Source organism: Callorhinus ursinus, unplaced genomic scaffold (genome assembly GCF_003265705.2).
Source record: "Callorhinus ursinus isolate GAN/ISIS: 27379988/994484 unplaced genomic scaffold, GSC_fseal_2.0 scaffold59, whole genome shotgun sequence".
NCBI lineage: Eukaryota > Metazoa > Chordata > Mammalia > Carnivora > Otariidae > Callorhinus > Callorhinus ursinus.
In genome coordinates, this window is record NW_027397121.1 from 2,086,550 (window position 1) to 2,112,062 (window position 25,513).

General features: G+C 39.5%; 1 protein-coding gene across 1 annotated transcript in view; it reads right to left on the bottom strand.

The window, feature by feature from the left end:
- The window catches only part of DNAH8 (dynein axonemal heavy chain 8), a 407,368-nt gene that overhangs the window by 145,991 nt on the left and 235,864 nt on the right, over positions 1-25,513 (bottom strand). The window contains exons 51-55 of the mRNA XM_073884828.1: positions 16,256-16,365; positions 11,665-11,828; positions 10,153-10,345; positions 6,371-6,493; positions 4,158-4,288 (exon numbers count right to left, since the gene is read on the bottom strand). Of these exons, the coding sequence (XP_073740929.1) occupies positions 4,158-4,288; positions 6,371-6,493; positions 10,153-10,345; positions 11,665-11,828; positions 16,256-16,365 (721 nt within the window). The remainder of the gene's footprint in view (positions 1-4,157; positions 4,289-6,370; positions 6,494-10,152; positions 10,346-11,664; positions 11,829-16,255; positions 16,366-25,513) is intronic.

Here is a 25,513-nt window from a genome sequence, read left to right on the forward strand (position 1 = left end):
GAATTCACCAGAAGTGACTCATGAAGAGTAATTAGAAATTCAGAAATGAACTTCTATTCTCAGCAAGCTAACAGTCTTCCACAACAGATTTTGCCCAAGTGAATATACATATAATATTTAAAACTAATCTGAAACTTGGATGAGTTTGGATTGGTAAGAAAGTCAAGATAAATTATAAATAAAATTAGCAATAAATTATATATAGTGGTAATTTGTGTATCTCGTTAAGTGGCTAAATACAGAGACAGCCTACAGAAGAACATGCATTATGCAATGTGATATAAATAATTGAAATGTTATAATTATGTAGTTACAGCTTTTGACAAGAAGATCTTGGTCTTTGCTTTTCTGTTTACTGTGTTTCCTACTAAATATATATGCTCCTGGAGATGATGTGATGTGCAGAAATAAAGCAGACATTTTCTGAAGTGTTGTGTATAAATCCTCATGAGTAAATTGACAACACAGACATCCTCACTTGACGGAGGCTGTATGGTGCAAGTCATAGGGAGTTGTGTGTAAGCCACAGGCATTAGAATCAGAAGGACCTGTGTTCAAATCCCCATTCTGCAGCTTGGAAATGTTCCTTTACATTCCTCAACCTCTGTTTCCTCCTCTGCAAAATGAAGAAAATATCTGTTTGTAAAAGCTACAGTGGGCATTAGAGATGACTCGGTTTAAGGGCACTCGAATGAATAAATAGCTGATTTTAATCTAGGAGGACCAGTTATCTCCTTCTGAGTGGCACTACAGTAAAATGTCTTGTAGACTTGGGCAAAAGGAACTCCACTGAAAGGAAAATATACATGCCTTTCAAAATAATTGCCAAGGGGGTCATTCGTTAGAAGGAGAAACTGGTAAGATTTGCTGAGATGTAGTTTGGTTTCTGGAAACCACTCTGGATTTCCTCCTCTTCGCCTTGCCTCTACTTCTCACTCTCTTGCAAGCAAGTCCCCTTCCTCTATGTTGGGAGACCCCAGCATTCTTCCCTTAGCCATCTTTTCTTCTCGCTATGCTCCCTACTCATGCTCCTTGTTACCTGAAATTTGTTCTCTCCACTGAGACTTCTGTGCTGACATCTTCAGGAGCCAGCCACTCCTGAACTCCACACCCATGAGTCTAATGAACTACGGAAACCGTGTGTTCTGCAAACATCTCACTCTCTGCATGTACTGAATTCTCATTTTACCCCCCTTAAAACTGGTCATTTGTTTATTTGTTCAACACGTATTTTTATGGTGTTGGTTAAAAGAACCCACTTGATAGTAATGGTAGATAAGACAAAGGTTACGATGGTCCATCCTCAGTTTGCTTACAGACTAGTGAAGGAGACAGAGGAGTGAACAAGCATTTTTTACAGTTCAGTATAATAAATACCACTAGAGAAACTAGGTGTGTCATTCTAGACTTTCTTCTTTCCTCTTCTTCACCCCATATCTGATCAGTTGCTAAGTCCTAACAATATACTAGGGACTATAAAGTCCTACTTTAAATTGCCCCCTTTGATTCCTCTCTACTTCCCTTCACCTTCCCTGCTGTTTTAAAATGTTTCCAGGAAGCTTTTTAGTCAGGTATGGTAAGACACACAGACATGGAAAGGACTGTCATGAAGGAAGAAGCCTATACTCACAGATCCCTAGAAACAAGAGGGGTTATGCCACACCACATAGGGCTGCATGGGGAAGCTTCAGGGTCAGTCAGGAGGTGGAAGGAGTAACAGCAACCGTGGGCAACAGCATGTACTGTGGTTTCCATGAGAAAGGCAAAGGCAGGCAGGCCAAGCAGATTTAGGATTGGCTTGTTTGAATAATTTCAACAGGCCCCAGGGCATAGATGCTGTCCCTAGTTACTGGTCCTTGGCTCTGGGGTGATTAGAGCAGAACAATATTGTTTCCTGGTGGAGAAAGCCAAATAGACGTGGTGGTTCAGAGTATAAGCTCTGGAGTAGTTGGTTTACCTATGAAAGGCACACTACTGGAGCAAGCCATTAGCTGTCTCTAAGAACTGGCTTGCCCTGGGAAGGGGCAGTCAGCAGGACCCCAGTGCCAGAGCATCAAGAATACAGAAAACAAGAAAATACTGTTAACACTCTGGTAAACTGGAGGACTGTATGTCCCATCTAAGGAGGCATGTTGCTTAGGTCCAGGCACCTGGGAATGTAGGCACAGTGTTGCCAGATCTTCCAACTGTGTGAAGAGAAGTCAGAAATCTAGTTTTTTGGGGGTTTTTTTTTGTGAAACCTCCCAATTTTTAAAGGTTGACAACGGATTAATTTAATTAACCTCTAGATATTTGATGCTTCATGTTTTTTTAATTGCTCTTGTAATTTGTACCCTGTTAAATTTTTTATCTATGTAGTGTGTATAAATTGTTAATTTAAAAAGTGACGTAAAATTTATGAGGAACTACAAAAGGCCAAATATTCAAGACAGTCCTGAAGAAGAACAACAAAGTTGTTCAAGATATATTAAAACTACAGTAATTAAGACAGTTGGTAATACTACAAAGATAATTAAATCAGTGGAACAGACTGTAGTCACAGACATCATCAGTTGATTGATGGGGAAGAAATGACACTGTAATGTGTCAGGAAAAACATGACCTTTTCAATAATGGAGTTGGAGTGATTGGATATCTATATTGAAAAATACAATCTTAACTCCTACCTCAGATTTTAGAAGAAAATAAATTCTAGATGGGTTATAATTCTATACGTAAAAAAAGTACATTTTATTTGCAAATTCAAAGGAAATCACAGGAGAATATCTTCATAGGTAAACAAAGGTAAACAAATATTTTTTAACAGAATACAAAGAGCACTAAAATAAAAAAAATTGATAACTTAAGTTGGCTAATTGAACATAATAAAAAAATGTAGCCTAGACATAAAAATAATAATAAACTAAAATAAAAGATCCACCAAGGGGCACATGGGTGGCTCAGTTGGTTAAGCATCTGCCTGTGACTCAGGTCATTATCTCAGGGTCCTGGGATCAAGTTCTGAGTGGAGGCTCCCTGCTCAGTGGGGAGTCTGCTTCTCCCTCTCCCTCTGCCCCTCCCCACTACTCATGCGCGCCTGCTTCCAACACCCCCCCCCCCCCAGAAAAAAAAAAAAAAAATAAAATCTTAAAAAAAAAAAAGTAAAATCCACCAGGAGTGAAAAGGCAAGCCAACGACTTGGAGAAGATTTATGTAATACACACTCTGACAACAAAATTATATCCAAAACATATATATAAAGAACTCCTAAAAATCAGTAAGAGAAAGAATCACACCCTAACTGAAAAAAAAAAGAAGCAACAAAGGAATAACACAGATATTTCACAAAAGAGACTGTCCAAATGGCCAATAAGAGGTGAAAATGTGCTCAACATTCGTCATGGAAAATGCAAATGGAAGCCACAGAGACATACCACTACCCATCCACCAGAATTGCTAAAGTGAGAAAGACTCACAGTGCCAAAGGTGCACCAGGATGAGGAGCAACTGAGACCCTCATGAAACGCTGGTGGAAGTGTAGGTAGAACCACAATGGAAAACAATTCTCCAAATAGACTAAAGCTGAATATAGGTACACTCCATACCCAGCAGTTCTATCTCCGAAAGTACACTCCATCATGCGCAAGAATATTCATTACAGCTCTACTTGCCAAAAAATCCCCACAAATATTTATCAACAGCACAACGGGAAACAAATTGTGGTAATTTGTGAGAAAGTGGAGGTCTATATAGCAATAAGAATGAACAAACTATGGGTACGTGCAGCATGATGGATGAAACTCCCGAACATAATACAAGCAACAGAAACTGGACACAAAAGAGTAGATCCCATAGCATTTGATGGATAGAAAGTTCAAGAATAGGTAAAACTAAGTGGGTTTAGAAGTCAGAATATGGTGAACCTTGGGAGGGTAATGACTGAGACAGGACTTGAGGTGTGATTCCAGGGTGCTGATATTTTATTTCTTCATCTGTAGGCTAACGACCGAGGTGTACTTACTTTGTGACACCCATGATTTGTGCACACCTCCTTAAATAATTTACACTTAAATAAAAAGCTTAAAAAATATACAAATTGTTGTATTTTTTAAGTGAACATTTTACTTCAGAGAAATTAATAATAGAAAAATGTATTGCTGTGTTTTATTTCACCTTACCTGGTTAATGTAATCTGGAATATTTGATATCCAGCTATAAAAGAGGCCAATCTCGAAAGACTTTGTTTTCCTGAACCACCGACACCCACCAGCAACGCATTTCCACATGATGTTCGAATTATTCGTGAAATCTGTTTGGATATAAAATGGTATGTATTTAAAAATAGAATTCAACTATTCACATTTTCTCGCACTACATGCGTCCAATTTTGAACATATGCTTATAGACTACATTAGACTTTTTCTTTTAATGGGATATGTCAGAGTTTTTTTAAATTAATGTCTCCTATTGATTTAGTCAACTCAAATTCTTTTCCTTGCCCATCATCAAATGGGCTTTCCTATCTCCTATTTCAAAGCCATTCTCGTGTGTGTGTGTGTGTGTGTGTGTGTGTGTGTGTGTGTAATTTTATTGTTTTCGGACTCAATGCATGATGGAGCTGCTCTTCCCAATCTGCAGAAAGTTTAGGATTGTCTGCTTATTATTCAGTCTAACATACTGAACTAGATAGACACCTAGCTCTACAATGAATACTACCTGTATTGTATCTCTGCCAACGAAAAAATTTTAAGTACCAAAATTCTACTTACAAAGAAGGCAAGAAGGCATCTGTAGAAAAAGACTTAGACTTTAGTCTTGTGTTGCTTTTCTATGGCTGATTTAGTCTTGTGTTGCTTTTCTATGGCTGATTTCCTCAATAAGGATAGGGTGGAATTGTGGTTCACCTCATATGCAGGCCAATTGAAGACATTGCTAAAAAACTGCCTTTTACATTAATGTCACTGATTAAGATGAAAGTCTAGATGGGTCACTAAATTCATTATCACCACTAAAAAGTTTTTTTTTAAATGGAAGTTTTACAGGTGGCAGATAGTAAAAACACTTTGCATTAATTCTATCATTATATTTTGTAACATGTTAATCACTTGGGGGTCCCAGGCCCCCAAGACCTCACCACAGTGAGTACTCAATAATTACTTGTTGAGTAGATGAATGTGAAACAGCCCTAGGACATCTGGAAATTCACCAACTTTGGGGAAGACCAACGTATAATAAACACAGAGCAAGCTGCCTCTTTATCAAACCTCCTGACACTGTGTTCGAACTTCCTTTTCAATCTATACATGACACAAACAAATGGCTCTTTTCTGTAGCCTTTCAGACTTGGATCAAACCATGCTCCTCTGGGTGTTGTCTCTAACTGGTTTCTGTTTTTATACCAGTCCTGTGCATCTACCTTACTCCTTCCTCATCAGTTTGCCCATAATCTGTAAGCCAATCATGAAATTGACCTTTTTAAAAAGCATCAAGTTTTCCTCCATGGGGAAGGGAACAGGATTCCCATTATATCAAAATAAAATTTGAAGAGGGACTATTTCTTCACAGGGTTCTCTAGCTTACTTTCTAGAAAGGAGAAACTCTGATTCGATGTGTCAACAGCTCTGAATACAAAACCCATCAATTCGCCCTTGGAAAGCATTTGCTGTCCCATACATGGATTCAGCTAAGGAGTTTCTTTTTTTTAATTTGATTTTATTATGTTATGTTAGTCACCATATATCATTAGATTTTGTTGTAGTGTTCCATGATTCATAGTTTGCGTATAACACCCAGTGCTCCATGCAATACATGCCTTCCTTAATACCCAACACCAGGCTAACCCATCCCTTCACTCCCCTCCCCTCTAGAACCCTCAGTTTGTTTCTCAGAGTCCACAGTCTCTCATAGTTCATCTCCCCTTCTGATTTCCACTTCATTTTTCCCTTCCTACTAACAACTTCTTTTTTTTTAACATGTGATATATTATTTGTTTCAGAGGTACAGGTCTGTGATTCATCAGTCTTACACAATTCACAGCACTCACCATAGCACATACCCTCCCCAATGTCTATCACCCAGCCACTCCAACCCTCCCACCCCCCCACCACTCCAGCAACCCTCAGTTTGTTTCCTGAGATTAAGAATTCCTCCTATCAGTGAGATCATATGATACTTGTCTTTCACTGATTAACTTATTTTGATTTGGCTAAGGGGTTTCTGATTAAGCCTTTGTTTTCTGAGACCATGAACTGATCCAACCTATGGACATGCTTCTATATGCTTCTATACACTATCTGAAACTATAGATTTCCTCTCTAAAAACATCTGTCTGTGAAATTTACCCAGTTTTTACATGATCTATTTATGTCAGCAAAGAGTCAATAGTTAGAACCTTAATAAGATGTGTCATTGCATCTTTAAAAAACACTAGATCAAGAGATGTTCCTCTAATGATTTCATTGAACTGTCTCTGGTAGAACTGGAGTTTTTCAGACAGGAAGTCAAAGGATGGGACCTGTGGGTGCAGAGAGAGAAAAAAATAATAATTTAAGAGCCAAAATCTATGAAAGCAGCAATTGTAAAGGCTTTCAAAAGTAATTCTAATTAAAAAAAAAAATCTAATGGAGGGGCACTTGGGTGGCTCAGGTGGTTAAGTGCCAAACTCTTGGTTTCAGCTCAGGATGGTGAGATCAAGCCCTGCATCAGGCTCCACACTCAGCACGGAGTCCACTTAAGATTCTTTCCCCTCCTTGTCCCTCCTCTTCTGCTCCTCCCCCCCTCGCACTCTCTCTCTCTCTCAAATAAATAAATAAATAAACTCTTTTTAAAAAATAGAAATAAAAACCTAATGGAGATACATTCGTTAGATTACTCCTTTCTGCCCGTGGACGCCGCCAAGTAAGCATCGTTCAAGTCTCCCCTCCCACCACCGTCGTGTCTAAGTCAGAGTCTCCCAAAGAGCCTGAAGAGCTGTGGAAGCTCTTCACCAGGGGTTTGAGCTTTGAAACAACCGATGAGAGTCTGAGGAGCCATTTTGAGGAATGGGGAACGCTTACGGACTGTGTGGTAATGAGAGATCCAAACACCAAGCGCTCCAGAGGCTTTGGGTTTGTCACGTATGCCACTGTGGAGGAGGTGGATGCAGCCATGAACACAAGGCCACAAAAGGTGGATGGAAGAGTTGTGGAACCAAAGAGGGCTGTCTCAAGAGAAGATTCTCAAAGACCTGGTGCTCATAACTGTGAAAGAGATTTTTGTTGGTGGCATTAAAGAAGACACTGAAGAACATCATCTAAGAGATTATTTTGAACAGTATGGGAAAATTGAAGTGATCGAGATCATGACTGGCTGAGGCAGTGGCAAAAAGAGAGGTTTTGCTTTTGTAACATTTGATGACCATGACTCTGTAGACAAGATTGTCATTCAAAAATACCACACTGTGAATGGCCACAACTGTGAGGTAAGGAAAGCCCTATCCAAGCAAGAGATGGCTAGTGCTTCATCCAGCCAAAGAGGTCGAAGTGGTTCTGGAAACTTTGGTGATGGTCGTGGAGGTGGTTTTGGTGGGAATGACAACTTTGGTCGTGGAGGGAACTTCAGTGGTCGAGGTGGCTTTGGTGGCAGTCGAGGTGGTGGTGGATATGGTGGCAGTGGGGATGGCTATAATGGATCTGGTAATGATCAACTTTGGAGGTGGAGGAAGCTATAATGATTTTGGCAATTACAACAATCAATCCTCAAATTTTGGACCCGTGAAAGGAGGAAATTTTGGAGGCAGAAGCTCTGGCCTCTATGGTGGTGGAGGCCAATACTTTGCCAAACCACGAAACCAAGGTGGCTGTGGCAGTTCCAGCAGCAGCAGTAGCTATGGCAGTGGCAGAAGGTTTTAATTACTGCCAGGAAACAAAGCTTAGCAGGAGAGGAGAGCCAGAGAAGTGACAGGGAAGCTACAGGTTACAACAGATTTGTGAACTCAGCCAAGCACAGCTTTGTAGCCTAGCTGCTACAAAGAAGACATGTTTTAGACAATACTCATGTGTATGGGCAGAAAACTCGAGGACTCTATTTGTGACTAACTGTATAACAGGTTATTTTAGTTTCTGTTCTGTGGAAAGTGTAAAGCATTCCAACAAAGGGTTTTAATGTAGATTTTTTTTTTTTTGCACCCATGCTGTTGATTGCTAAATGTAATAGTCTGATCATGACGCTGAATAAATGTGTCTTTAAAAAAAAAAAAAAAAACCTAATGGACTTCCAAACATCTGTCATGGATTACTTGACTTTCAGTTATTTCCATTTTCAGAGGCCTGAAACTTAACTGCATTAGCTGGTTGCCAGTATGAAATCATTCCCTGACCTTTCCCTTCAAAAGCCCCAGAGCCAATTCCCACCCATGGGAACTATGATTGGAATATAACAAATATTTCTGTTTGTATTTGCTTTTTAATATTGCTTATGGATCTTAAAAAATACACAGAAGTTTTACATCATTGATACAGTCAAATGGTTTTGAAGTAAATATTCATGTATTTTTTTTGCACAATTTTGTCTCCCCATTCAATTCTTCGACCTACATGCACTTAAGAATTACTTTGTTTGTGACCCTACTTAAAAAATCTTTTTGGGGGTGCCTTAGTGGAGCAGTCAGTTGGGCATTGACTCTTGCTTTTGGCTCACGTCATTATCTCAGGGTTGTGAGATTAAGCCCCACATAGCTCTGCACTCAGCACGGGGTCTGCTTGGGATTCTCTCCTGTTCTCCCTCTGCTCCTCCCCCAGGCTCTCTCTCTCTCTCTCTCTCTCTCTCAAATAAATAAATAAATCTTGAAAAAAAAATCCTTTTGGCAGGGCACCTGGGTAGTTCAGTCGGCTGGGCATCCGACTCTTGGTTTCGGCTCAGGTCATGATCTCAGGGTGGTGGGAGATGTTGGGCTCCATGCTGAGTATGGAGATTTCGGGTGGCTCAGTCGGTTAAGCATCTGCCTTTGGCTCAGGTCGTGATCCCAGGGTCCTTGGATGGAGCCCCACATCAGGCTTCCTGTTCGGTGGGGAGCCTGCTTCTCCCTCTCCCCCCTGCTCGTGCTCTCTCTTGCTATCTCTCTCTCTCTCTCTCAGATAAATAAATAAAATCTTAAAAAAAAAGAAAGATTCTCTCTCTCTCCCTCTCCCTCTACCCCTCCCCCCCACCCACGCAAGCATGCATGTGTGCACGCACGCGCTCTCTCTCTCTCTCTCTCAAAAAGAAAAAAAAATCCTTTTGGAGTCCTGTTTCAAACTTCATGAAACCTATACGTTAATTTAGGGAGAATGATGTGTTGCCATTTAATCAAGTAAAGTTTAATCATGTTTATCCCTAGATGTTTTACATACTTGTTGCTGTTGAATGAAGTACCTTCCTGTTATAGTTTCTATCTCATGATTGTTACCAAGAGTTGGCAAACTTTTTCTGTAAAGGGCAGGATTAAAACTTTGTGGCCCATAGGGTTTGTCACAACTATTCCACTGCACCCTCATAGTACAGAAGCGGTCCTGGACCATAAGGAAACAAATCCACGTAGCTGTGGTCCAATACAACTCTGTGTATGAACGCTGCATTTGAATGCCATGTAATTTTCACAGGTCACACAATATTCTTCTTCTTCGGATTCTTTTGCCACCCATTTAAAAAATGCAAATTTTAGCTTACAAATCTCACAAAACACAGCCAGAGGGCTGGATCTGGCCCATCAGCTGTAACTTGCCAGCCTTTCATACAGAGGACAGTTACAGAGTTTTGTATTTATCTCACACTTGGTCATCTTACTGAACTGTTAGTAGTTAAAACAGATGTTCAGTTCTTTTCTATTAAGAGATAATCATCTCATCTGCACACAATATGTTTGTTTTTTCCTATCTGATAATTACATCTTTTTTTGTTTGTTTTGGTCATTTGTTTCATTGCCTAGAACTTTCAAAACCATAGTAGCGATGATAGGAGGCATCCTTGTCTTATACCTGACTTTAATGGGATTACTGCTAAATTTCACTAAAATATTTTACTTGGTGTATGATGGCATGAATCACGACAAATAACTAATGTAGAAGTTACGACAACTCCGTGGTGGGGCTCTGGGGTGCGGAGAAATATAGTTAGGTGAGTGATCGAAAAGCTCTTTTCAAAGGTGAAAATAAATACCAGTTCATAAGTTTTGGGCACTTCAAACACAGTATCCTCAGGCTCGTCACCGGTTGGTTCGGGTATCTCACGGAGAAAATCTGCAAAGTATGGTTCAGGAAGAATATATGAAGTCACATCTGGGTTAATATTCTCTTCAACTGCTCGAACAAGATGGATATTAAACCACTGCTCATCTTCAGGAGTTATAAATCTGAAAGAAAAATGCAGGAGTAAATATGTAAAATATGAAGGCATCTTTCTTAATTGAACATGTCCAACCTCCCTCCACTTCCTGAGGCCCCATCCTACACCGTGGACTTCTCGGAACAGGGGAACAGACAAGGACATAACTCCATTAAGGAGAGATATAACACTGAGTATTACTTAAAAAAAAACACTGGCAAAGAGTCTCTCCTTGATCAATCTTAGTCTCCTCTGAATCCTCTTCCCAATTAGGCCATGACTTTTGGACTTCTGTGTCCTTCTTTGCATTGCCCAATTGTACCAAGAATCCTGTCAAGTGGGTTTAATCCCAGAATCTCCCACTCCCCATATCTAATCACCCTTCAATATCTGACCAAATTCCTCATTCCCCATCACCCCCCAGGAAATATCTACTCACCCTAGCCTGCTTTCAGCAAGAATCCTATTAGGTCAGTTTAGCTAGAATCCCTCCCTTACACTTGATATTTCCTCTCAGTAGTTTTCCATCCACCGACGTCCCCTAAACTGCTCCATGGCTATAAATTCCCACTCTTCCCTTGTCGTATTTGGAGCTCAGCTCAGTTTCTCTCACCTCCTGCAAAACCCCATCGCGGTGGTCCATATACCCAGTGTGGTAATCCTGAATAAAGTCTGTATGCCTTATTGTTTTAACAAGTGTCATGAATAGTTTTTTTTTTCTTTAACAATACAGATGAGTCACTTAGGTGGGGTCAAAGGTCCCTAAAATTTGCAGTAGGAGTGCAGACTGATGACATTCAGTAGTGGACGAGCGTCCACTTTCTGGTTCTGTGAGCACACAGTACACAAATGTCCTTTTCAGACCTACAGTATCAGAGGGGGAAGAGCAGAAGGAGGGGGACCAACATTTGAGAAATACCATATATGTGTGTGATATTGTGGTAGGCCCTTACAGCTTTGTAAGATCAGCATCACCATCCATATTTTATACAGGAGGAAGCTGAGGCTCAGAACAATGACTGAGCCTATGTTCCCAGATTACACCAAGCAAAACTTACATGGAGCTCAAACGTCCTAGAAAATATACATAATAAAATTTGCCTCTGAATGTTATCAAGTCTCTGATGATGTGGTGATTTAAAAAGATGTGCTGTGGAAATAATACTCAAGCAGACTGGCAGAGCATTTTTTAAGAGGACCAGCAGGTGGGAAATGGCATCAATGTTTCACAAGCCCCAGAGCAAATGAAGACAATACTCTAATTATTTGAGTAGATAATACAGGAATTAGTCTCACAGTATCAACTTCTTATACAGTACATTTAAACTCAAGTGCTGTAGTATACACCTGTCTGCAATTACTCTGTTGCACTCGTGTTTGAAAAGTGATAGGAGAACAGATATCGAATCACACTCCTCGGCTTTTATGGTTAACATTCCTTGCCAAATTCTGGAAAGATCTCGAAGATTGAAAATGTAATGAAATTTAGAAGGAGTTGGCAGCATCTTCACCTAGAGATGGACAAAAATGTATTACTTTTCAGATAAAACTAAAAGCAGAACTGCTTTTTAGAACTACTTTATTCCACAAATTTTATTTTAAATGAAGTAGGCTGAGTAAATAAACCAAGATTAAGTTTATATTTTTGTCACAGCACTGATGAGAAAAACACATCATAAATAAACCAACATAGAATTTCAAAGACCATAAGCTCTTGAATCAGATCCATTCCAGAATAACACTTCAGATGCCAATTCCAATGCCTGTTCTATCAGCGTTAGTTGGCTTTGAACAAGTCACTTTCCCCTGAATTCTTAAAAACTATGTGAGTTGTGGGAATGACCATTCCTAATCATTGTTAACCATATTAGTGTGTACGTGGAAATATGTCATAACAAAAAACTGGGTGTGAGCCGATTGCCATGCAGTTAAGAACAATGAAAGTTCACTTCTGAAGTCAATAATGACCATTTCCATAGATTGCTTTAAGGTCTTTAGTATATTTGGATTTCCACCAATATATTGTATATCATGTATGATATACAATATTGGATCTCACCATGGAGATCCAAACTCAGTCAGCATGCTTTCACATACCTGTTTATCTAGAATAAGTTGGCAGGCCAGTCTGACATGCAGGTATAATGACGAGGTGGCTTTCCTGGGTTTTGTTTGTTTATTTGAACACCAACTTATCAGTTCTACCAACTTCAGAATCCAAACAGCCAAAGCTATAACAATGACACATTCTTGTGTGGAGAGATACCAGTTAAGGGATAAACTTGAGGTGTACTAGGCGTGGGAAGCATTGCTGGCCATGTATAAAGATTACAACTGATACCATTAGCATCATTTTGAATGTGAAAACAATATTCTGGAGAATCAAACTCCCCACAAGATTAATTCGGGAAAGCAAATGCTTTTTTTAGGGCCTATTTATGGAATATGCCCTTTCTACATTGAAAAAGTACTCCATTGAGCTTATAGCATAATCATTACAGGCTAATTCATGGTATAAGTTAAAACAGCAGGTAGCCAGGGAAGACAGAATAAAGACAAGTGTTATTTTACCAATTATCCTTAAATTTCCCTCTTTGCTCAGTTCCATTCCCAGCTAAAATGTTCATTCCACTCACCAAAATGTAAAATCATATTACAAATATGCAGAAATAAAGGGCTAAGGCTGTGTGAATATTGCTTATTTCTTTGTGGTAAACGACTGCCCCTGGGATGACAGCCATTGAGGCAATCATTAAAGAGAATTGAATAAATTCCTTTTTTCCCCTCTTCTCCTGTGTTAACCTGCTTCTTTCCCTTTAATTTTTGTCAACTCTTTTCTTTCCTCACCTGGGCTTCTGCCTTTTTTTTTTTTTAAGATTTTATTTATTTATTTGACAGAGAGAGACACAGCGAGAGAGGGAACACAAGCAGGGGGAGTGGGAGAGGGAGAAGCAGGCTTCCCGCTGAGCAGGGAGCCCAATGATGCGGGGCTCGATCCCAGGACCCCGGGATCATGACCTGAGCCGAAGGCAGACGCTTAACGACTGAGCCAGCCAGGTGCCCTGGGCTTCTGCTTTAAAGCTGTGTAAAGTAGGGGTGCCTGGCTGCCTGAGTCAGTTGAGCAGCCAACTCCTGATTTCATCTCAGGTCATGGGACCCAGCCCCATGTTGGGCTCCACACTCATCAGGCAGTCTGCTTGAGATTCTCTCCCCTGCCTCTCCCCCCGACTCACTCTCTGTCTTTCTCTCAAATTAATAAATAAATCTTAAAAAAAAAATAAAGCTGTGTAAAGTGATATAAAGATGAAGTGGTATATGAGGGTTAAAAGTGCTTTGTGAGGATGGGAGGTTTGAAGAAAAGATACAAAAAGGGCTGCTTATTTGGGGGTGGGGAGGGGAGGAAGATTCATTCATTATTCAGTGGCTATTTTTGAACACTTCCTGCTGCCCTTAAGAAGATACCATTGTAACTAAGAAGACAGCATGGTAAGCAGCAGCTCAATCTGCTAAAATCAGAGAGCTTCTGTTCTAGTGGGGAGACTGACAATAGATAAATAAGAAACAAATATATTGGTAAACAAACAAATTGACAAATAATAATGATAAAAGTCATGGTCAGAAAAAATAAAGTAGGGTCAGAAGACAGATAATGACTGCGATAGAGCCATGGACAGTTACTTTAGAGACAATGATCTGAGAAAGCCCCTCTGAAGGTAAGAAGAATGAGAATGAGTCCAAACAAAGTACGGTGGCCCAGAGGCACAAGAAACATGGAGTGTTCGAGGAACAGCGAGAGGGCAGGGCCGCTGGAGCAGAAGGTGGAAGGGGCAAGCAGGGGCCAGCTCAGGGGGTGAGTTTCACAGGCCAGAGCAAGGCATTGGGTTTCACTCTAGGTGTACCTGGGAGCCTCCTGGTGGTTTTGAGAAGGAGTAATGATTTCTCATTTACTTTCTTCAAAAGCATTTTAGGACTGTGTAAAGAACAGACTCTAGGAAGGCAAAAAGAAAGCAAGTGGCTGCATGGTCCAGAGGGCAGGTGATAAAAGCATCTATCAGGGGGGTGAGACGGCAGAGAGTGCTCAAGCTTTGGGATATATTCTGAAAGCATGGTAACTGAGACTTGCTGATGGATTGGAAGTAGAGGGATGAGGGAGACAAATCAAGGACGGCACCAGTTTTTTAGTCTGAGGAGAAGGATCAGTGGTGTTGCTATTGGCTAAAAAGATGCAAAAGTCTGAGGGAAGGTCATATTAGAAGGACAATTAAGAGTTCTGTGCAGACACGTTAACTTTAAGATGGTTATTGGACATCTAAATGGCTATGTCTACTAAGCAGTAGGAAATCAGTATGGAGCCAAGCAGAGAGGCCTGGAATGGAAGCCTGGATTTTGAAGTCAGCAGCACGGAGATGGTGTTTAAGGCCTTGGAGCTGGAGAAACCATCTGGGTAAAGAATACAGACAACGGAGAGGTCCTAGAGTTGAGATTGGGTGCACTCCAGTCTCTAGAGGAAGGGAAGAAGAGGGGGGACTTTTAAAAAGGTAACTTGTCAGGTAGGAAGAAAACCAAGAGCATGAGGTCCCTCAGGAACCAAGTGAAAAACGTGTCGAGAGGGAGACTTTTATGTCAAATGCTGCTAAAGAGTCAAGTAAGAGGAAGACATCAACCTCTGGATTTGGCAAGACTGAGATCTTTGGTGACCCTGACGAGAGTAGTGGAATGAGAGCTTGTGGAAAACAGGTTAAAGAGGTAAAGAAAGATGCGAAATGGAACCAGTAAACATTCATATAACGAGAGAAGCTTTGATGGAAAGACACCCAGAAGGCCAAAGCTTTTCAGGAAAATATGTATATAATCACATGAGTGTGAACAATGGATGGATCTGACCACAGAAAATTATCTCAGACACTCAGCCCTGGCCATTCATTTTGAATTTTCTTTAAGAGAAGCAGAATGGCATGTGCAAAGACGCTGTGTTGGCAAGGGGCGGGCCCCATGCAAGGAACAGGCCATTGTGCGGACCAAGCATTTCATAAGGAACACCTAATTCCTCTTTATAATTCTCTTATGTAGAATTCCCCCAGGAATCTGAGAGGTTGACACCCTCCAAGTTTCCCCAGGACATAAGCTTCCTCCGAGATATGTGTAATTGGCCTAATGAATGTTTTTTGGCAAATGCCTCAGCCTTGTTTTAAGCCTAGGTCTGAAATGTCACAGACCTATGCTTAATTGCTTTTGCATGAGTCTGCTTTGAGCCATTGGTGACAGCTACAGGTTTGCTGAGCTTTACTTAGGGCACTGACCTGTATATTAAAATCTAGACTAGGAGCACCTGGGTAGCACAGTTGGTTAAGTGTCCAGCTCAGGCTGTGATCTCAGGGTTGTGAGACCAAGCCCAGTGTCAGGCTCCACGCTTAGCATGGAGTATGCTTGAGATTTTCTCTCCCTCTCCCCCCCACCCTCTCTAAGGTAAATAAATAAATCTTATTTAAATATATATATCTATTTTGTTAAGTACACTTCCATTCATTTACTAATTCCCATTCCATCTCAGAGACTCACACAAGTTTGACTTTAAGTCTCAGGTAGCTAAGAACATCCGGAAATTCATGTATTCAGTCAGCCAGTAAACATGTGAATGTCTAACATACAAATCAGAGTAACAAGTGGAAAAGCAGTACTCTCATTTTAGCAAAATTCTACTTTATCTTGGATGCTGTGTGTGGTTTATAGTAATATCTCATACATATGGAAAGCATCATCTAGTCGGAATATTTGCTTGCTGGAAGGAAAAGGTGTCATAAATCTATTTGAGCACCTAATTTGTCTTTTTCAAAAAAACCCCACTGCTCCATGATGTGATGATAAGTTCATGAGCCATGAGGTGAGAACGGACTGAGTAATAGTTGACTTTCTGTTATTACGGACAACGCTTCTGTACCTTCGTCCACTGCCACAGCACTCTGCCTGCTGAAACTAAATTTGCAATCATCTCACATACTTCAAGTTTGAACTTTCTGCAAGGATCAAAGTACCCACAGCCAATAAGTCCTGGAAAATAAAACAAGATTGAAGGTGCACACTTATGAAAAGATTACAAGGTGCATATTTATCCCGGTGAATAAATCATGATAAGACAGAGTAAGCTGGGTGACATTAAGAATTTTTCTCAAGGAATCAGCTAAGACTGGAAGTCAGGAGTGGGGCCATCAAAGCTTAGTGTGTAGTGATAAGTGTTTTATATGTATTAACTCACTTAATCTTCCCCACATCCTGTGGAAAAGGATCTCAGATAGATATTATCATTATTCCCATTCTGAGTTGAGTTACTTGCCCAAGGTCGCACAGCTTGTATGTGGGTGGATCTGAGATTTGAACCTGAGCAGCCTGGCTCTGGAGTCCATAAAATAGCACTCACCCTGAAGCACATAAGGGCTGGAAAAGAATTTAGAGACTACTTGCTCATATCACAGATATGGAGGTCGGACCAAGACTAGGAAGGGAAATTGTTCAAGGTCACACGGATTGGTTGTTGATAGAATTGGAATCAGGACCCACATCTTGTGACCCTGGTCTGGGCTGGTGATATAATGGTCCCTTGGAAACACCCAGCACAATGACAATCTGACACAGTCACCCTCAGGAAGGACTGGGCTGTAGATTTATAGACTGTTCTTAAATTCTCAGTGTTTTTGGTTTTAGACTGCAAAAACAGATTTACTCTACTTCACTCCAGTGAGACTGCATGTTGAATAATACCTTCAGTTCTGAGCATGGTATTTTCAGAGGAATGCAAACAGGAATATTTGCTCAGAGATGCAGAGCAGGTTTATGAAGGGTGGAGCAGCTAAAGAAACTGGGGTTCGTTCACGTGGACCAAAGAACAGTAGCCCTGAGGGAACATCAAATTGTCCTATGAAGTCAGGGTTGGTTGTGTTTGATGCTTGCAAGGCCCTTTTGCTTCCTGAAATCCCATATTCTAGATCCCTGACTTCCTGTGGGACAATGATTCTGTAAGAAGCATGGCGTCTGGCATCGGAAAATAGGATTAACACCACACCTCTGCCACACACTAACCGAATGGACTTGACTGGGCGTCATTTCACTTCTCTGAGCCTCAGTTTCTCATTTCTTTCTGTCTTTAGTTTTCAGTATTAATCATATTGAAGAGTGTATAAAATAGTTTAACAAATAAACACTCACATACAGTCTACTAGATTGAGAAACACAACCTTGCCCCAGTATACTAGAAACCCCCATTTGTCCATCCCTGTCCACAACCCCTTCCTTCCTCCAAGAGCAGCCACTACTCTGACCTGGTGAGAATCTGTGACTCACTTTTCTTTATAGCTTTGCCACTTATGGTTTTGACCTTTAACCTTTTCTTTAACTTCAACTTTTGAAATTTAATTTAATGGAATCATATCACATATTCCTTTGTGACTTGCTTCTTTTACTCAACATATTTCTAGGATTCATCCACGTGAGAACCTGTAGCTGTGTTTATTCATGTTCCCTGCTGCATAGCTTCATGCTATGTGCCAACACCAGAATTTATTGACCCAATGTTACTGTCAATAAATATTTGGATTATTTCAAGTTTTTTTGCTATCTTGAACATTGTCCTATAAACATGCTTGTGTGTCTTCTGGCACGCATGTACAGAATCAAGTAAAGATGGATTAAGGGTTTAAATATGGAAGGCAAAACTGTAATGTTTGGAAGAAAATATAGGCGAGTATCTGCGTGACCTCTAGGTAGGAAAGGACTTCTTAAATGCATCTCAAAATATGCAAATCATAAAGGAGACAAATGATAAACTGGCATATGCCTGGGAGTGGAAGTGCTGTGGGTGTCCACACGTTCTGCTTTACCAGCAGGTGTTAAGTGTCTCAGTTCCTGCCCATTCTCACCAATGCCTGATTTTGTCAGAATTTTTCATTTTTTGCAAATCCAGTGGGTATAAATGGTATTTCCTTGGTGTTTTAAATTTGCATTTTCCTGAATATTAGTATGTCTATCATCTTTACATTTGTTTATTGGTCATTTGCTTTCTTCTTCTTAAAGTGCTTGATTTTCTGTCCATTTTTATATTAGGATGTTTGCTTTTCTCTGATTCATAGGATTTCTTTAAGTGTTCAGATTACTAACGTTTTTTGTTTTATTGCATGTGTTGAAATTTTTTTCTTCCACTTTTGAGGCTTGTCTTTTCACTCTTTAATGTTGCTTTTTAGACAAACAAAAGTTCTTAATTTTAATCTAGTAAAACTTGTCGTCTCCTTCCTTATGGTTTACGCTTTCAGAGTCTCACTTAAAAAGTTCTTTCCTAGAAGAGGAGTTAAGGTGGTGGAGGAGTAGGGGGACCCTAAGCTTGCCTCATCCCTTGAATACAGCTAGATAATTATCAAATCATTCTGAACACCCAAGAAATTGATCTGAGGACTAAGAACAAACTGCACATCTAGAGGTAGAAAAATGTCCACATCATAGAAGGTAGGAGCTGCCAAGAGGTGATTTGGGAGGAGAAAAGAACTGCAGGTGCTGCAGAGGGGAGGGAGCCCTGATCGCAGAGAGAGGAGCAAGAGAGAAAGAGTGAAGCAACAGGCAGGGGGTTGCACAAGAAAAACTCTTTCCCAAAACCATTGACTAGGAAAAGGAGAGGGGCTGACTACCACAAGTCTTTATAAGCAGTGGAGTTCAAAATCTTAAGTTCTAGACGTCTGCACCATCGCTGGGGTCGTGCCTGGCAGGCTTAGTGGTGGTCTGGTGGGGAAGGAGGGCAGAGGCCCAGGAGTGTGCAGTGTGGTCTAAGGATCCCCTGGGTCACATGGGGAGAAACAGTTCCCCCTTTGGGGAGTACCTTTGGGAGTTGTGGCATGGCCTCTCTGGGGGACTCAATGAGTGGGGAAAAGAAAGAATAAAAGCAACAAAGACTAGAAAGAAACAGAGAACATCATCAGATATACCAACCAGGTAACACAATGTCACTAAATTCATATCTATCAATAGTCACTCTAAATGTAAATGGACTAAATACTCCAATCAAGACACAGGGTATCAGAATGGATAAAAACACAAGACTCATCTATATGATGTCCACAAGAGTCTCATTTTAGACCTAAAGATACCTGCAGATTGAAAGTGAAGGAATGGAGAACCATCTATCATGCTAATGGACATCAAAAGAAAGCCAGAGTAGCCATACTTATATCAGACAAACTAGATTTTAAAACAAAGACTATAACAGAGATGAAGAAGGGCATTATATCATAATTAAGAGGTCTACACATCAAGAAGATCTAACAATTGTAAATATGTATGCCCCAACTTGGAAGCACCCAAATATAGAAATCAATTAATAACAAACATAAAAAAACTCATTGTAATAATATAATAACAATAGGGGACTTTAACACCCCACTTAATAGCAATGGACAGATGATCTAAGCAGAAAATCAAACAAGGAAACAATGACTTTGAGTGACACACTGGACCATATGGACTTAACAGATATGTTTAGAACATTTCATCTTAAAGCAGCAGAATATACATTCTTTTTGAGTGTACATGGAACATTCTCCAGAACAGATCACATACTGGGTCACAAATCAGGTCTCAACAAGTACAAAACCATTGAGATCATTCCCTGCATATTTTTGGACCACAATACCATGAAACATGAATTCAACCATAAGAAAAAATTTGGAAAGACCACAAACACATGGAGGCTAAAAAACATGCTACTAAAGAATGAATGGGTCAACCACAAAATTAAAGAAGAAATAAAAAATTACATGGAGGCAAGTGAAAATGAAAACACGACAATCCAAAACCTTTGGGATACAGCAAAAGTGGTCCTAAGAGAAAAGTATATTGCAATACAGACCTACCTCTAGAAGCAAGAAAAGAAATACACAACCTAACCTTATACCTAAAGGAGCTAGAAAAGGAATATCAAATAAAGCCTAAAGCTAGCAGAAGAAGGGAAATAATAAGGATTAGGACAGAAATAAATGATATATAAAAAAAACAGAACAGATGTATGAAACTAAGAGCTGGCTCTTTGAAAGAATTAATAAAATTGATAACCCCCTGGCCAGACTTATTAAAGAGAAAAGAGAAAGGACCCAAATAAATAAAATCATGAACAAAAGAGGAGAGATCACAACCAACAGCACAGATATACAAACAATTATAAGAGAATATTATGAAAAATTATATGTCAAGAAATTGGGCAAATCTGAAGAAATGGACAAATTACTAGGAACATACAAACTACCAAAATTGAAACAGGAAGAAATAGAAAATTTGAACAGATGCATAACCAGTAATGAAATTGAATCAGTAATCAAAAATCTCCCAACAAACAAAAGTCCAAGGCCAGATGGTTTCCCAGTGGAATTCTATCAGACATTTAAAGAGGAGTTAATAGCTATTTTTCTCAAACTGTTCCAAAACATAGAAATGGAAGGAAAACTTCCAACTCATTCTACAAGGCCAGCATTACCTTGATTAGAAACCAGACAAATACCCCACTAAAAAGGAAACCATCCCTGATGACCATGGATGTAAAAATTCTAAACAAGATACTAGCAAATCGAATCCAACAATACATTAAAAGAATTATTCACCATGATCAAGTGGGATTTATTCCTGGGCTGCAGGCATTGTTCAATATTTGCAAATCAATCAATGTGATACACCACATTAATGAAAGGAAGAACCAGATGATCCTCTCAGTAGATGCAGAAAAAGCATGTGACAAAGTACAGCATCCATTGTCTTTTTTTAAAGATTTATTTATTTTATTTACTTACTTACTTACTTACTTACTTACTTGTGAGAGAGCATGAGCTGGGGGTGGAGGGGTAGGGGCAGAGGTAGAGGGAGAAGCAGGCTCCCTGCTGAGCAGAGAGCCTGATGTGGGGCTCCATCCCAGGACTCCGGGATCATAATCTGAGCTGAAGGCAGACACTTCACTGAATGAGCCACCCAGGCACTCCACAGCATCCATTCTTGATAAAATCCCTCAACAAAGTAGGCTTAGAGGGAACATATCTCAAAATAATAAGGGCCATCTATGAAAGACCCAAAGCTCACATCATCCTCAATGGGGGAAAACTGAGAGCTTTTCCTCTATGGTCAGGAAAAAGACCCTAAATGGCTTGACAGGCGAATTCAACCAAACATTTAAGGAAGAGTTAATACATATTCTTTGCAAACTATTCCAAAAAAAGAAAAGGAAGGAAAACCTCCAAATTCATTCTATGAGGCCAGCATTATCCTGATACCAAAACCAGATAAAGACACCACAGAAAAAGAAAACTATGGCCAATATCTCTGATGAACATAGATGTAAAAATCCTCAGTAAAATACTAGCAAACTGAACCCAACAATACATTAAAAAAAATCATTCACTCTTTTCTGGGGGAGGAGCAAGATGGCAGAGGAGTAGGAGACCTGGATTTCGTCTGGTCCCAGGAATTCAGCTGGGTAGGGATCAAACCATTCTGAACACCTATGAACTCAACAGGAGATCGAAGAAAAGAATAGCAACAACTCTGAACAGAAAAGCGACCACTTTCTGGAAGAGTCATATTCTATCCCTTCATAGTAGTTACCCTTATTTTTGGTATATATATATAAGTTGTTCTATCTTTAAAATTTTGAGATACAGTTTCTTCTAACAGATCAAAATATACCCTAAATCTCTAGTGTATGGCTTTGTTATAGTCGCCTGCCTGTTCACATTCTCTCCCTTTTTTTTTTAAATCTTCGTGTTTCTTTTTTCAACCAACTTCTTATCAATTCCTTTTATAAAATCTTTTATAATTTTCATCTTTACAGTCATATTCCATCCCTTCATTGTATTAACCCTTATTTTTGTACATATATACGTTTTCGTTTCTTTAAAATTTTGGGAGGCACTTTCCTCTAGCAAACCAAAATATGCCCAAAATCTAGTGTGTGGCGCTGATCTATGCACCAGCCTGATCATATTTGATCATATTCTGTTTTTTTTGTTTTCTTTTGTTCTGTTTTTGTTTGTTTTTCTCTTTTTCTCTTTTTTCTTTTTCTTTTTTCTTTCCTTCCCTTTCTTTTCCCCCCGTTTCAGGTCTTTTCTGATTTGTTTACTGTATATTTTCTGGGGACGTTGTTACCCTGTTAGCATTTTGTTCTCTCATTCATCTATTCTCCTCTGGACAAAAGGACAAGATGGAAAATATCACCTCAACGAAAAGAACAAGAGGCAGTACTGACTGCCAGGGACCTAATCAATACGGACATTAGTACTATGTCAGAAGTAGAGTTCAGAATGATGATTTTAAAGATACCAGCTGGGCTTGAAAAAAGCATGGAAGTTATTAGAGAGACCCTTTCTGGAGAAATAAAAGAACTAAAATCTAACCAAGTCGAAATCAAAAAGGCTATTAATGAAGTACAATCAAAAATGGAGGCTCGAAATGATAGGATAAATGAGGCAGAAGCGAGAATTAGTGATATAGAAGAACGAATGATGGAAAATAAAGAAGCTGAGAAAAAGAGAGATCAACAACTACTGGATCACGAGGGCACAATTCGAGAGATAAGTGATAGCATAAGATGAAACAACATTAGAATAATTGGGATCCCAGAAGAAGAAGAAAGACAGAGGGGGGCAGAAGGCATATTGGAGTAAATTATAGCAGAGAACTTCCCTAATTTGGGGAAGGAAACAGGCATCAAAATCCAGGAGGCACAGAGAACCCCTCTCAAAATTAGTAAAAATAGGTCAACACTCTGACATCTAATAGTAAAACTTACGAGTCTCAGAGACAAAGAGAAAATCCTGAAAGCAGCTCAGGAGAAGAGATCTTTAACCGACAATGGTAGAAACATTGATTGGCAGCAGACCTATCCAGAAAGGACTGGCATGATATATTCAGAGCACTAAATGAGAAAAATATGCAGCCATGAATACTATACCCAGTGAGGCTGTCACTGAAATAGAAGGAAAGATTAAAAGCTTCCAGGACAAACAAAAACTGAAGGAATTTGCAAACACAAAACAAGCCCTACAAGATATATTGAAAGGGGAAATCTTTAAAAAAAAAAAAAAAAGAAAGAAAGAAATATTGAAAGGGGTCCTCTAAGCAAAGAGAGAGCCTAAAAGCAACATAGACAAAAAAGGAACACAGACAATATACAGTAACAGTTACCTTACAGGCAATACAATGGCTCTAAATTCATATCTTTCAATAGTTACTGGAGTGTAACCGGCCAAATGCCCCAATCAAAAGACACAGGCCATCAGATTGGATAAAAAACCAAGACCCATCGATATGCTGTCTGCAAGAGACTCATTTTAGACCCAAAGACACCCCCAGATTGAAAGTGAAGGGTGGAAAACCATTTACCATGCTAATATACACCAAAAGAAAGCTGGGGTGGCAATCCTTATATCAGACAAATTAGATTTAAAAACAAAGACTGTAATAAGAGATGAGGAAGAACACTATATCCTACTTAAAGGGTCTATCGAACAAGAAGATCCAACAGTTGTAAATATCTATGCCCCTAACATTGGAGCAGCCAATTATATAAGCCAAATAATAACAAAGGCAAAGAAACACATTGACAACAATACAATAATATTAGGGGACATTAACACCCCCCTCACTGAAATGGACAGATCATCTAAGCAAAAGATCAACAAGGAAATAAAGACTTTAAATGACACATTGGACCAAATGGACTTCACAGACATATTCAAAACATTCCATCCCAAAGCAACAGAATACACATTCTTCTCTAGTGTCATGGAACATTCTCCAGAATAGATCACATCCTAGGTCACAAATCAGGTCTCAAATGGTACCAAAAGACTGAGATCACTCCCTGCATATTTTCAGACCACAATGCTTTGTAACTACAACTCAATCACAAGAGGAAAGTTGGAAAGAACTCAAATACATGGAGGCCAAAAAGCATCCTACTAAAGAATGAATGGGTTAACCAGAAAATTAAAGAAGAATATAAAAAATTCATTGAAAAGAATGAAAATGAAAACACAACTGTTCAAAATCTTTGGGATGCAGCAAAGGCAGTCCTAAGAGGAAAATATATAGCAATACAAGCCTTTCTCAAGAAACAACAAAGGTCTCAAATACACAACCTAACCCTACACCTAAAGGAGCTGGAGAAAGAACAGCAAATAAAGCCTAAACCCAGCAGGAGAAGAGAAATAATAAAGATCAGAGCAGAAATCAATGAAATAGAAACCAAAAGAACAGTAGAACAGATCAATGAAACTAGGAGTTGGTTCTTTGAAAGAAGTAACAAGATTGATAAACCCCTGGCCAGACTTACCAAAAAGAAAAGAGAAATGTCCCAAGTCAACAAAATCATGAATGAAAGAGGAGAGATCACAACCAACACCAAAGAAATACAAACAATTATAAGAACATATTATGAGCAACTCTATGCCAGCAAATTAGATAACCTGGAAGAAATGGATGCATTCCTAGAGATGTATCAACTACCAAAACTGAACCAGGAAGAAACAGAAAACCTGAACAGACCCATAATGGCTAAGGAAATTGAAGGAGTCATTAAATCTCCCAACAAACAAAAGCCCAGGGGCAGATGGCTTCCCAGGGGAATTCTACCAAACATTTCAGGAAGAATTAATACCTATTCTTCTGAAACTGTACCAAAAAATAGAAATGGAAGGAAAACTTCCAAGCTCATTTCATGAGGCCACCATTACCTTGATCCCCAAACCAAAGACCCCATCAAAAAGGAGAATTACAGACCAATATCCTTGATGAACATGGATGCGAAAATTCTCACCAAAATACTAGCCACTAGGATCCAACAGTATATTAAAAGATCATTCACCACGACCAAGTGGGATTTATTCCTGGGCTGCTAGGTTGGTTCAACATCCACAAACCAATCAACATGGTACAGTACATTAACAAAAGAAAACAAGAATCATATGATCCTCTCAATAGATGCAGAAAAAGCATTTGACAAAGTACAGAATCCTTTCTTGATCAAAACTCTTCAGAGAATAGGGATAGAGGATACATACCTCAATATCATAAAACCCATCTATGAAAAACCCACAGCGAATATCATTCTCAATGGGGAAACACTAAGAGCTTTCCCCCTAAGGTCAGGAATGCGGCAGGGATGTCCAGTATCACCACTGCT